Below are 13,671 nucleotides of genomic sequence, written 5' to 3' on the forward strand. Positions count from 1 at the left end.
CTAATCTTCAGCATTCTTCTGTAGCACCACATTTCAAAAGCTTCTATTCTCTTCTTGTCCGAACTATTTATCGTCCATGTTTCACATCCATACATGGCTACACTCCATACAAATACTTTCAGAAATGACTTCCTGACACTTAAATCAATACTCGATTTTAACAAATTTCTCTTCTTCAGAAACGTTTCCCTTGCCATTGCCAGTCTACATTTTATATCCTCTCTACTTCGACCATCATCAGTTATTTTGCTCCCCAAATAGCAAAATTCCTTTACTACTTTAAGTGTCTCATTTCCTAATCTAATTCCCTCACCATCACACGACTTAATTTGACCAAATTCCATAATACTCATTTGCTTTTGCTGATGCTCATCTTATATCCACCTTTCAAGACACTGTCCATTCCATTCAATTGCTCTTCCAAGTCCTTTGTTGTGTCTGACAGAATTACAATGTCATTGGTGAACCTCAAAGTTTTTATTTCTTCTCCATGGATTTTAATACCTACTCCAAATTTTTCTTTTGTTTCCTATTACCTATTGAATGAAAAATGTGATAATTACAGGAAATGAAGTACTAAATTTAAATGTGAGGCAGATTTTCTGAACAAAGCAGTGTCATCTGAACAGCATGCGGCTGACAGTACTCGGCTGTGTAAAATTTGCTTCCAGGATGATGTGGGTGCAGTGTTCAATCCATTTGGTCACATTACTACCCGTGTAAAATGTGCACACTCCATTTCCTCATGTGTTGCATAATGGGAGCATATAGCATCTACAGTTAGAGTAGTCATTCAACGTAAAAAAACTCTAAAGTTCACAAATTAATGTGTATCTGTTGTAAAGCACAACAAATCTCTCTTTTTGTAAGCAAGTTCACGTATGTCACTATGTGAAATTCATAGCCGTGCCCATAAATAAAATGATGTGTCCATTTAGTCAAGTTATGCCATGAACTTCGTGTCTCCCAGTTTTATTCAGTACCACCTCATTAGTTATGTGATCTAGTCACCGTAAGCATTCTTCTGTAGCATTACATTTTAAAACCTTTATTCTCTTTTTGTCTGAACTGCTTATCATCCATATTTCATTTTTATGTGAGCGTACTTTCCAGACAAATGCTCTCAGAAAACTCTTCCCAACACTTATATTCATATTCAGTGGTAACAAATTTCTCTTGTTCAGAAACTCTTCTTACCACTGCCAGTCTCAGTTAATAAAATATTCCTGGCCAAAATTTTGTTCACATCTGCAGAACACGTTTTTCAAGTGGGGATCGTAGCTTTGTTGAATGTCCGATCCACACCCTGGCTTGCTACTGACAACAGCAAAATTCTGCTTCTGAGAAGTGGCACGACATCACATTTCGAATATACGAGCTCAGTTGGCTGTTGTCGACTGATGTTTGCTGTTGCTACGGTCCAATGGTGGGATGGTGAATGACTAGTACACATCATCTTCAGCACTGGAATCCAAATTTCATTCAATTTCATGCCCTTCTCTTTCCCATTGAAACTCCTGGGATGTTTCACAATCTCTATGAGCCCTCTTTATATCCTTTCATGGTACTTGCTCTGGCTGCCAGTACTTGAGTCCTATCAAAATGAATGTGGTGGTCTCGTGGCTGTAAAGCATGTTCCGCAACAACTGATCTGTCAATCTCCCATCGCCATGGTGCTCTTCGAGATTTTTTTTGACAGTTCTTGTTAGGGAATGGAGAAAAGTCACATTGGGCTAAATCCGGACTATAGCGAGGATGGGGCATGCACTTCACGTTGATTTTTGCAAGATATTCAGCAACAATATTGTATATGTGGCCTCGCACTGTTGTTACACCATCCGGAAATATGGTCTTTTGCACCTGATATGGACCTGCAATGTTTTCAGGTCATCCTTGTAGTATTGTCCAATTACTGATGTGTGTGCAGGTATAACATGTTGATAAACCATTCCATGAATATCAAAGAATGAGATGACCATAACTTTCCCAGCAGAAGCAACCACTTTTGCTTTTTGGGGGGATGGTGATGAAGGACATTTCCACACTGAGATTTGCTGTTTGCTGATGAAACTTGGCTACATCAATTTGATCCTGAGAGCAGTGATCACATGTGAAAGAAACTCCGGATCTTCCTCTAACATCAACTTTAACTGCAAGCAGACCTGCATGCGAATGTCATTTTGTTTGGGAATCGACAGTCTTGGAACCCATCGTGCACAAACACATGTCATGTGTAATTTTTCTGTCACCAACGTGTGAGTGACACCCAATGAAATTTTCGGTATTTCAGAAAGTGATCTTAAGGTAATTTGTCAATCCTCTCTCAGAGTGACAGCAACAGTGTTGATGTTTTCTTCTGTAAGAGCAGTAACTGGAGCATCAGGTCGTCCTTCCTTTGAAATTGTCTCCCCTCTTTAAACATTTAAAACCATCTTCGAGTTATGCTGTAGGGAAGAACAGACTCTCATTGGCCTCCTGTAACATTGTATAGACCTCAGCTGAAGATTTGTTGAGACGAAAGCAGAATTTCAAAGCCACATATTGTTCCTCACGTGTTACCTCCATTGCAGCAGCAGGCAATACTGAATGTGTCTGACCTTACCTGCCTCTCACAGTGGGAACCAGGAGACCCAACAATGAAACTACTGTGGTGTGTTTGTTGCACATTAAGCTAACAGAATATCATAAGATTAAATTTTAGTGCAAGAAATTATGAACATAAATAATTTATGATCATTCTTTATTCAACAGTCCTCATAGAAGGTTGAGCAGTGTTTACAGAATAACTGGTATATGGTGTGTTGTTTTGCAGGTGGCTCTCCCTTTAATAGTACCTGTTTTGCTAGTTACAGGGCTATTATAGGTGGTGGTAGGAGGGTGCATAGGGCAAGTCTTGCAGCGGGGACAGTCACAGGGGTAGGAGCCATAGGATAAGGAGATGGGTGCAGAGGGAGCATAGGGTCTGACAATAATATTGCAGAGATTGGCAGGGCGATGGAAAACTATTCTAGGTGTGGTGGGCAAAATTTCAGACAGAATGGATCTCATTTCAGGGCATGATGCGAAGGCCTGGGAAATCTGCTTTTTTAACTAGGTTGGTGGGGTAATTACGTGCAAAGAAGGCTCAGGTGAGAATGGTGGTGTATTGCTGTAAAGAGCCTGCATCCGAACAAATATGTTTTCCTCGGATGCCAAGGCTGTATGGGAGGGAACATTTGACATGGAAAGGATGGCAACTGTCAAAAAGTAAGTACTTTTGTTTGTTGGTAGATTTAATATGGATGAAAGTGTATAGTTTGCCTTTGATGAGGACAAGATCAACGTCAAGGAAAGTGGCATGGGATTTGGAATAGGACCATGTGAAATTTAATTGGGAGAAGGTATTCAGAAATTCCAGGAAATTTAGCAGGTCAGCCTCACCCTGAGTCCATATGGTAAAGATGTCATCAATGTATCAAAACCAAACCAGGGGCTAAAGACTTATGGACCCTTCTTCCAAGCAACCCATGAAAAGGTAGGCATAGGAAGGAGCCATATCCCTGATCTGTTTGTACGTTTGCCCCTCAAAGGTGAAGTAGTTGTTGGTAAGTATAAAATTGATTAAGATGAGAAGGAAGGCTGTCATAGGTTTGGAAATATTCAACAGCAGACAGACCATGTACGTGGGGGATATTGGTATAGAGGGAGGTGGCAAACGGTGGGAGTGTGTGGTTTGGGTGGAGTGAGAAGTTCTGTGGATTGAGGCATTAGTCCTTGTGTGGGGCCTGAGGTTTTAAGGGGGGATTGCAGGTCAGTTTGAATCATAAGGATAGGATCTTGACGGTAGACGCTGTATGTAGAGGTGTCAGACAGCTGGCGTAGACCTTCACCAACATACTCCTTTTGGTCAAGTACTACAGTGGTAGATCCTTTAACTGCTGGGAGGATAATAATGGAGTCATCAGCTTTTAGGGAACATAGAGACTGGAGTTCTGCAGAGGATAGGTTAGGGTCATGTAGGGAACTGAGGAAGGGTTGTGAGGCAATGCTGGATGTGAGCAATTCTTGGAAGGCCTGTAAGGGTCGCTTTTGAGGTAGTGGTGGTGGATCAAGTTGCGATCGAGGTCTGAACTGTTAGAGGCAGGGGTCAATGTCAGTTTTGCTGTTGGAAAGGTTTTGGAGTTGGGTTGCAAAATGATATTTCCAATGGATATTACGTGTGAAAGAAAGGAGGTCCTTCACCAAAGCAGCATGATCAAATGCAGGTTGAAGGCTGAAAGTGAGACCCTTAGATAATTCAGGAGGGGAGACAGTTTTATATGAGAGGTTAAAGATACTGTACTGTTGTGACTGGTTCTTGGGACTATGGGCTATTCTTGGCTTGGGAGGCAGTGATGAAGGCTGTGGGATGTTAAGGAGGTTGGCCAAGCTCGGTTTGTAGGAGAGGAGTGGTGGTTGATGGTGTGGCTTTTTAGGGAGCTGCAGAGGGACAGGGAGGGAGATACCACTGTTCCAGTAATTTAGGAAAAGTGTACCGACAAAATTAATGGCTGGTATATGGTATTGGTGGAGAGAAGCAGCAACTGAACCATCAGGTTTCAGACCACTCACTACTACTTAAACGTTGCAACAATAAAACTTTCAGAAGACCAAAGTTACATCATAAAGTTTTATTTCATTGAACACTTACTTCTGATGACTAATGATTGATAAACACATCTGCTCTTCTCCTTCTCAAAGACTGAGCAATTTTTCTGCTTTCCTCACTTCAGTTAATTACACATTACTCCACACACAATAGCTTCAGCTCAACTAAACACAATCCAAAGAACTCCAGAGACACAGTAATCTTACTATTGAGGATTCTGTGGTAGGGGAAATGCAGAGTCCTATATAGATGTAGAAGTAAATTCAGGTGTGACCCCAGGAAGTGTCCTGTGGGACCATTGCTCTTCATACAGTATGTTAATGCCCTAACAGAAAAAATACTAATAATAATATGAGAATTTTCCAAAGATGCATTTATTTTCAGCAAAGTAGGCTTATTAGATGACAGGATGTCCACAAATAGGCAGGCATATATTGATAAGCTTTCAGAATGGTGCGAATGTTGGTAACTTGTTTTAAATGTACAGAAAAGCAAAATTCTGCATTTCACAAAATGCAAGTATGTAATATCCAATGGCTACAAAACAAATTGGTTGTAGTTGAAATAAGTCAACTTCTAAGAATACTTCCATGTAACAATTTGTAGGTGTATGAAGTGGATTTATTGTGTAGTCCCAATTGTAAGTAAAGTGGGTGACAGACCTTACTACATTGAAATGCGGACTGGGAAAATGCAGTCAGTCTGCAAAGGAAGCTGCATACGAAAGACTCATACCTACAGTCTTAGACATTCTCACATTGGTCCCATACACCATTGAATTGTAACAGAAATATTAAATGTATGAAAAGGATGGTATTATCAGAAATATCAGAGGTTTGTTTGGCTTGTGGGGCAGCATTGTGGAATTAAAAACTAAATTAGTAGATGCCTGAGATAGGTACCAATTACCTCACAAAAGAAAAAGCTTCAGCAACCAAATTGACATACTTCCCTGACAGATACGCACACATTCAATGTGTTAGTTTGAGGAAAGCTGTAATGATACTGACTGGTATAAAGTTTACATAGATTCATTTGTCTTGAAATTGCAAAACTATTGCATTGTTCACCACAGAACTAATGTAATTTGATTCCTAAATTTCCTCCTTTCCCTCACCCCTCTCACCCCAGCTCCTAGATACTGGGAATGTCCTTGAAATTTCCCTTCCTTGACCTGCATATTGATCACTTAGGGACCAGGAAGGTTAGATTAGACCAGTTATATGGTACACAGAAACATTAAAACAAACATTTTTCCCATGCAACCTGAACAGGAAGCAGCTCTAATATATATCCTTCAATAGTTTTCAGTGTGTAAATGTGAATTTAAATCAAGGTGGAATCATACCCTGTCTAACAAAAAGCAATCGCCAAGCTCTTCCCTTCTGCTGTTACAGCTAACGTGAACCAGTGACTCATAGTTGCATATCTTGCATTGTATTAAGGTGACAGGCTCAAAAATGACAGTAATTTTGTGCAGATGTATCTTTAAACGCACAATGGTGTGTGGGCACTGCCAACAGAGAGATCATGTTGGGTATAAAGGCACCATAAGACTTCTTGGGAGTAAGGGTATAAATCTTCTACATCTTTCTAGAGATAGCACTTCAGATTGACCACTTTTGGATGTAACTTGCACATTTACTGTTTTCTGGAAACTGTGAATCCTTACCATAATTTTCTGTAAAGGCAATTTCAGTCTCAACATACACGCTCATGTGACTTATTCTATGACTGTGAATGCTTTCTGCTGTAATTCGTTACCATTTTCTTGCTCAATTAAATCTTATCATAACTGAAACAGAAAACAATCACTCTTTCATAAGGTGGCATCATTTGTGAAGTTCTGTGTTACCTTTGAAATGAAAACTGACAAATCTGTTACTTGATGAGCTTGTATGTCCAGGAAGTGGTGTGAGCAGTATGTTGCTTGTTGCAGAGCAGAATGACCATCTCACGGCGGATGGTGGTCGTGTCGGTGTTGGTGGCGATGACCGCAGTGTGTGGGGCAGTGCCCCAGGGGGGCGGCCAGAGCTTGTCTGAGCTGATCAAGGGAGCCACAACGCGCCGCCCAGGTGGACCTGCATCTGCGGCCCCCTCAACACAGTCTCCGGCAGCAGCTGGAGTCCCGCGCCAGGACAGGCCAAGTGGGTCGATGGCGCAGGGTGACTGCGAGTGCGTGCCCTACTACCTGTGTCAGAACGACTCGATCATCACTGACGGGGTCGGCCTCATCGACATCAGGTCGGGCCTCGACTCTCTTTCCGTACGCCTTTCACGTTCTGCTGAGCACCCGGGGTGAGTCTGTGATGCCCGCATCACACTGGGTGGCTTGCAGGTCGGTGGTTGGTTGTGTATTGTGCATGCCCTCTTCAAAAATTCCTTTGCGATTGTTAGTCAATATTGTCAACATCAGAGAGCAAAAATAAAATGCGTGGGATGTTGTTAACTTGTGCCACTAACTGTGAACATAATTCAACTCCTTCTAGAGCCACAAAGTTTGCTCTCGTAGGCAAATACTTTCAATTATGGTGATGCACATTGGTGTTTGATTGACTAGAAAACACAGGAAAATTTAAAAATTATTGGACAACTATATGTGCACATTTCCTTGTGTTGTGGTATGAGGAGATTGTATCTTTAGATAAATTAACAGTCTTGTGTCACTATGTAACAAGATTGCGGTTTTTAGGTTGTTCTCCATACTTCAAACTACTCCCCTATTTCTACCTCAGAAACAAAATATGAATATGAACAAAATGGTTTTTGACATGATTCACTCACTCTCCCTGAAAGTAACAATTTTAACAACATGAAAGGCACTGGATACAGAATCAAACTATATTAACTGCCTTATAGTAGATGAGAACATCTCTGTCATTACCAGACCCTTTCAAAGGTAGGGTAGGTGCTAAAGAAAAGAGGGAAAAATTACAAATCATAGTACAATCTGATAATTTTACATTATCAACAGCACAGAACATTCCTTTATAATCTTACTGCCATGTCTGAGAGGGAAGCTTGAATTTTGAACATCAACGTTTGGCTACATATGTTATTTTATGGGAAACGTGCAATAACGATGAGGATGACTATGCTCACATTGTTCTTGATGATAACTGCATTACCAGTCATTCATAGCAGATGTTTATTACACTGATACATAATTGTTATTGTTTACTGTCTATTTTAACAACTGTTTGGACACCATACTTTTCTTGTGAGGTCAGACTGTAGACAACAACAGTTTCACAAAACAGACAGCATAATGTAAAGGTAAAGAATCCACAGTTAAGTTAAATATGCAGATAGTTTCATATGGTGCCTACAGAAATTAATGTAAAGGTTTAGCCAACTATTACAGTTCACTACAACATTTAGTAAGTATGTTTCTATGAAACTCATTGCAGTGTGTTCCCTATGAACTGCAACTTAACACAACCTTGAGACTAATAATTTTATAAACAGGCAGACAATCTGTGGGAATTTTACAGTTGTTACTTAAAAAGATAAGGATTGGGGAAAATGAATAGTTGCAGTAGATGTCAAATTTTATTTGTGGGGAAAGTAAATACGTACAGTATCGAGATAGGAAGACTTGAGAAGTATTGAGCTATCATTTAATGAAACAACACACAAGTGTTCTTCCTTGTATTTCTGAACAATTTGCCATCTGACAATTTTTCTTCTCAGAACTAATATACAATATATGTATTCAGGCAGTTTGGAACATTGATTAATGTCACAAATCATACTATAGGAGAAGAGAAAAGAACCAGTTTTCAACAGTACCTATCTCGTGTCGCTCAAAAGTTCCTGCACACAGCACCTGCTTGTGGCCAGCTCACTTCCTGGATCTCTCAGTACACAGTTTATTCCTGTGGAATTCTATTGGTGTGAGTAAAAATCCTTAACTTGCATCAGCGTTAGCGACCAAAGTGCCAAAGAGAACATGACACAACACTGCTTCTTTGTAGGATTTACTGAGAATAATGCTACCACTTGAATGTGCATTGTATTACAGAGTAATTTACAGAGCCTTCCAACTTACCCATTGAGATTATAAGAAAATTATGTGTATATCAAAAGGGGAATTCACATGAGAAATTTATAAGCAGAAAAATCTATCTAATGCCAAAGAGAACACGATACAAAGCTCCTGCTTTGTACAATTTGCTGAGAATAGTGCTACTGCTCAAATATATGTTGTATTACAGAGCCTTCCAACTTACTCATTGAGATTATACGAAAATTATGTATATTTTGCAAAAACAGACATAATGTCTGATTGGGATAACAGCAATCAGTGATTTTATAATGTTACTTATGATCAGTCTTGATTGCAAAATTTTTTATTCATATGACTGGTTTCGTTGGGATAACAACAACCAGTGATTTTATAATGTTACTTATAATCAGTTTTATTGCAAAATTTTTTATTCCTATGACCGGTTTTGGTTCATTCAGAACCATCTTCAGATCTGATATTTCTGTTACAGGAGTAACCCGTCCAAATCCAGCAAATTTCACATGCATGTGAAAGCTTTAATTGTCGAGTGCTAGTAAATGTTCCATAGATTTCGTGTTTGTTTTGAATACAGTCAGAGAGAGTCCCTTTAGTCAGCCACAGAGCCCGTAGTGCTAGTGTTTGTTTTGAATACAGTCCAGAGACAGGTAGTGCTATTTTCATTGTTTTCTACAAGAAATGTCTAGTAACCACAGTTTAGTCAACTATTAGCCGCCTTTAGTGAATTAGCAGTCTAGTTAAAAGTTGATTAACTCTCTTCAGTAAATTGATGCCTTAGGATGGATAGGATGTGTGACTGCTGTGTACGGACGCAGGAGGAGCTGGCCACTGTTTGCGAACAGCTGAACGTGTTGATGGCCGCAGTCAGCCGTCTTCGGGCTGCTGCCTGGGAGTGTAGCGGCAGTGGGGAGTCTGGTGCGTCGCAAGGTATACCCCAGGTGTTACATGCTTCACCCACTGTCCCTGCTGTCGAGACATCTTCGCGGGTACCGGGCGCGGTTGGGCCACCCTCTCCCCAAGGGGAGTGGCGAGTTCAGCGGCGTTCGCGGCGCATGAGGCGGAGGGTAAATGTGGAGGCTGGCCGTGTGGCATCGCCCGCTCTGCCTGTGAGTGGACATGTGGCTACTCCTTCAGCAGGGTCCGAGCAGGCACACGGGGGTAGGGGTTTATTAGTTATTGGGAGCTCCAACTTAGGCGGGTGATGGAGCCCCTTAGGGAAATAGCGGAAGGTCGGGGAAGAAGGCCAGTGTTCACTCTGTCTGCTTGCTGGGGGGTCTCATCCGAGTTGCGGAGGAGGCCGTGCCAGCGGCAATAGAGAGCACTGGGTGCACCTGACTGCAAATTGTTGCTCATGTCGGCACGAATGACTTCTGCCGTCTGGGTTCAGAGGTCATCGTCAGTTCATACAGGCGGTTGGCGGAGTTGGTGAAGGCGAAAAGCCTCGCTCGTGGGGTGGAATCTGAGCTAACTATTTGTAGTATCGTTCCCAGAACCGATCGCGGTCCTTTCGTTTGGAGCCGAGTGGAAGGCTTAAACAAGAGCCTCAGACGATTCTGCGGAGATCTGGGATGCAAATTTCTCGACCTCCGCTATCGGGTGGAGAAATGTAGGGTTCCCCTGAATAGGTCAGGCATGCACTACACGCAGGAAGTGGCTACAAGGGTAGCAAAGTACGTCTGGACTGCACATGTTGGTTTTTTAGGTTAGAGAATTCCCTCTGTAGGCCCGCCAAGACACCTCCTGAGACACCGCAAGGTAGGAGTAGGCAAAATGCAACAAGGAATAACAATATTAATCTGCTAATAGTAAACTGCAGGAGCGTCTATAGAAAGGTTCCAGAACTGCTCTCATTAATAAATGGTCAGCTTGCCCACATAGTACTAGGGACAGAAAGTTTGCTGAAGCCAGATTTAAACAGTAATGAAATTCTAAACTCAGATTAGAATGTATACTGCAGAGACAGGCTGGACAGTGAAGGGGGAGGCATGTTTATTGCAATAAGAAGTGCAATAATATCGAAGAAAATTGTCGGAGATCCGAAATGGGAAATGATTTGGGTGAAGGTCACGGTTAAAGCAGGCTCAGACATGGTAATTGGATGTCTATAGGCTCAGCAGCTGTTGTGGCGGAGCACCTGAAGTATAATTTCGAAAATATTTCAAGTAGATTTCCCCACCATGTTATAGTTCTGGGTGGAGATTTTAATTTGCCGGATATAGACTGGGAGACTCAAACGTTTATAATGGGTGGCAGGGACAAAGAACTGAGTGAAATTTTTTTTAAGTTCTTTATCTGAAAGCTACCTTGAGCAGTTAAACAGAGAACCGACTCGTGGTGATAACATATTAGACCTTCTGGTGACAAACAGACCTGAACTATTTGAAACAGTTAACGCAAAACAGGGAGTCAGTGATCATCAAAGCGGTAGGTGGATCAAAACAAAATGTCCAGACCAAAATGGTACTGAAACAGAGGATGACACACTAAAGGCCAAAATACTAAATGTCTTTTTCCAAAGCTGTTTCATAGAGGAAGACTGCACTGTAGTTCCTTCTCTAGATTGTCGCACAGATGACAAAATGGTAGATATCGAAATAGGACAACGGATGGATAGAGAAACAATTAAAATCGCTCAAAAGAGGAAAGGCTGCTGGACCTGATGGAATACCAGTTAGATTTTACACAGAGTACGCGAAGGAACTTGACCCCCTTCTTGCAGCGGTGTACTGTAGGTCTCTAGAAGAACATAGCGTTCCAAAGGATTGGAAAAGGGCACAGGTCATCCCCGTTTTCAAGAAGGGACGTCGAACAGATGTGCAGAACTATAGACCTATATCTCTAACGTCGATCAGTTGTAGAATTTTGGAACACGTATTATGTTCGAGTATAATGACTTTCCTGGAGACTAGAAATCTACTCTGTAGGAATCAGCATGGATTTAGAAAAAGACGATTGTGTGAAACCCAGCTCGCACTATTCATCCACGAGACTCAGAGGGCCATAGACACGGGTTCCCAGGTAGATGCCATGTTTCTTGACTTCCGCAAGGCGTTCGATACAGTTCCCCACAGTCGTTTAATGAGCAAAGTAAGAGCATATGGACTATCAGACCAATTGTGTCATTGGGTTGAAGAGTTCCTAGATAACAGAATGCAGCATGTCATTCTCAATGGAGAGAAGTCTTCCGAAGTAAGAGTGATTTCAGGTGTGCCGCAGGGGAGTGTCGTAGGACCGTTGCTATTCACAATATACATAAATGACCTTGTGGATGACATGGAAGTTCACTGAGGCTTTTTGTGGATGATGCTGTGGTATATTGAGAGGTTGTAACAACGGAAAATTGTACTGAAATGCAGGAGGATCTGGAGAGAGTTGATGCATGGTGCAGGGAATGGCAATTGAATCTCAATGTAGACAAGTGTAATGTGCTGCGAATATATAGAAAGTAAGATCCCTTATTATTTAGCTACAATATAGCAGGTCAGCAACTGGAAGCAGTTAATTCCATAAATTATCTGGGAGTATGCATTAGGAGTGATTTAAAAAAGGAATGATCGTATAAAGTTGATCGTCGCTAAAGCAGATGCCACTCTGAGATTCATTGGAAGAATCCGAAAACAAAGGAAGTAGGTTACAGTACGCTTGCTCGCCCACTGCTTGAATAGTGCTCAGCAGTGTGGGATCCGTACCACATAGGGTTGATAGAAGAGATAGAGAAGATCCAACGGAGAGCAGCGTGCTTCGTTACAGGATCATTTAGTAATCGCGAAAGTGTTACAGAGATGATAAACTCTAGTGGAAGACTCTGCAGGAGAGACGCTCAGTAGCTCGGTACGGGCTTTTGTTGAAGTTTCGAGAACATACCTTCACCAAGGAGTCAAGCAGTATATTGCTCCCTGCTATGTATATCTCGCAAAGAGACCATGAGGATAAAATCAGAGAGATTAGAGCCCACACAGAGGCATACCGACAATCCTTCTTTCCACGAACAATACGAGACTGGAATAGAAGGGAGAACTGATTGAGGTACTCAAGGTGCCCTCTGTCACACACCGTCAGGTGGTTTGTGGAGTATGGATGTAGATGTAGATATAGATCATACGATGTACATAACTTTTTGGATAACAGTCACAATCCCAAAGTTTTTTGAACAGAATTGCTGGTTTTGGGGTTGTACAGTAGGCATCTTCAGAATTTAAAATTTTCTCTCTCTCTCTCTCTCTCTCTCTCTCTCTCTCTCTCTCTAAAACACACACATACACACACACACACACACACACACACACACACACACACACACACACAGGGTTAGTCATGTAAGATGTAACACCTCTTTTATCTTGTGAGTGGTTACACGTATCAATGAGGATATTGATGCAAGTACGTTTTTTAAAATGGAAGCATATGCTTTTTATAATTGTGTTCAATAGCTCTTGAGATGACAATTGCAGTGCTATAGCATTTGTTAACATTGATGTTGCAACCTGTCATAAAAAATTCGAGAAGTGCCCCAGAATTTGAGAGCACGGTGGCTGTGATCGGCATTAGTGGTGTAAACACTGCCAAGCAGAGCTCTTGTTCTACACTGTGTCAGAATGTCAACACATCTGCCTGTTTACTTGTCTGCTCTGCAGGTGACTCATGCCATAAAAACAGGACAGTGATATAGGTCTATTTGTCGGGATCACCCATGTCCAGTGTGCCAGGCAATAGCACAAATTATTAAGATGATAGTGTGGACAGGTTGCTTGAATGTCAAAAAGAGGACAAGAAAGAAGGCTGAAAGTCACAGAGAACAATGAAGATGATGCTAATGAATTCACACAGTGGTATGAGACATGTTACCAAGGAATGTGGAATCAGTCAGATGAGTGTCATTTGCATCCTGCATTGACATAATTTCCATCCCTATCATGATTTCAGATGTCATATAGAATTTTGTTAGTTTTCCCTTGAATGTTGATCCATTAATAATGTGTATGTAGCTACACAAAGGAATTAAAAGAGAGTTCGTTTG

General features: G+C 41.4%; 1 protein-coding gene across 8 annotated transcripts in view; it reads left to right on the plus strand.

Moving 5' to 3' along the window:
- The window catches only part of LOC126279126 (phenoloxidase-activating factor 2), a 238,063-nt gene that overhangs the window by 166,301 nt on the left and 58,091 nt on the right, over positions 1-13,671 (plus strand). For 3 of the 8 annotated variants that reach the window (XM_049979612.1, XM_049979609.1, XM_049979611.1), the window contains one exon: positions 6,567-6,925. In XM_049979612.1, the coding sequence (XP_049835569.1) occupies positions 6,573-6,925 (353 nt within the window). In that variant the 5' untranslated portion in view covers positions 6,567-6,572. The remainder of the gene's footprint in view (positions 1-6,566; positions 6,926-13,671) is intronic. The other 5 variants (XM_049979615.1, XM_049979613.1, XM_049979614.1 and 2 more) reach the window with 3 other exon arrangements.

The sequence above is a fragment of the Schistocerca gregaria genome, chromosome 6, assembly GCF_023897955.1.
Source record: "Schistocerca gregaria isolate iqSchGreg1 chromosome 6, iqSchGreg1.2, whole genome shotgun sequence".
Classification (NCBI taxonomy): Eukaryota; Metazoa; Arthropoda; class Insecta; order Orthoptera; family Acrididae; genus Schistocerca; species Schistocerca gregaria.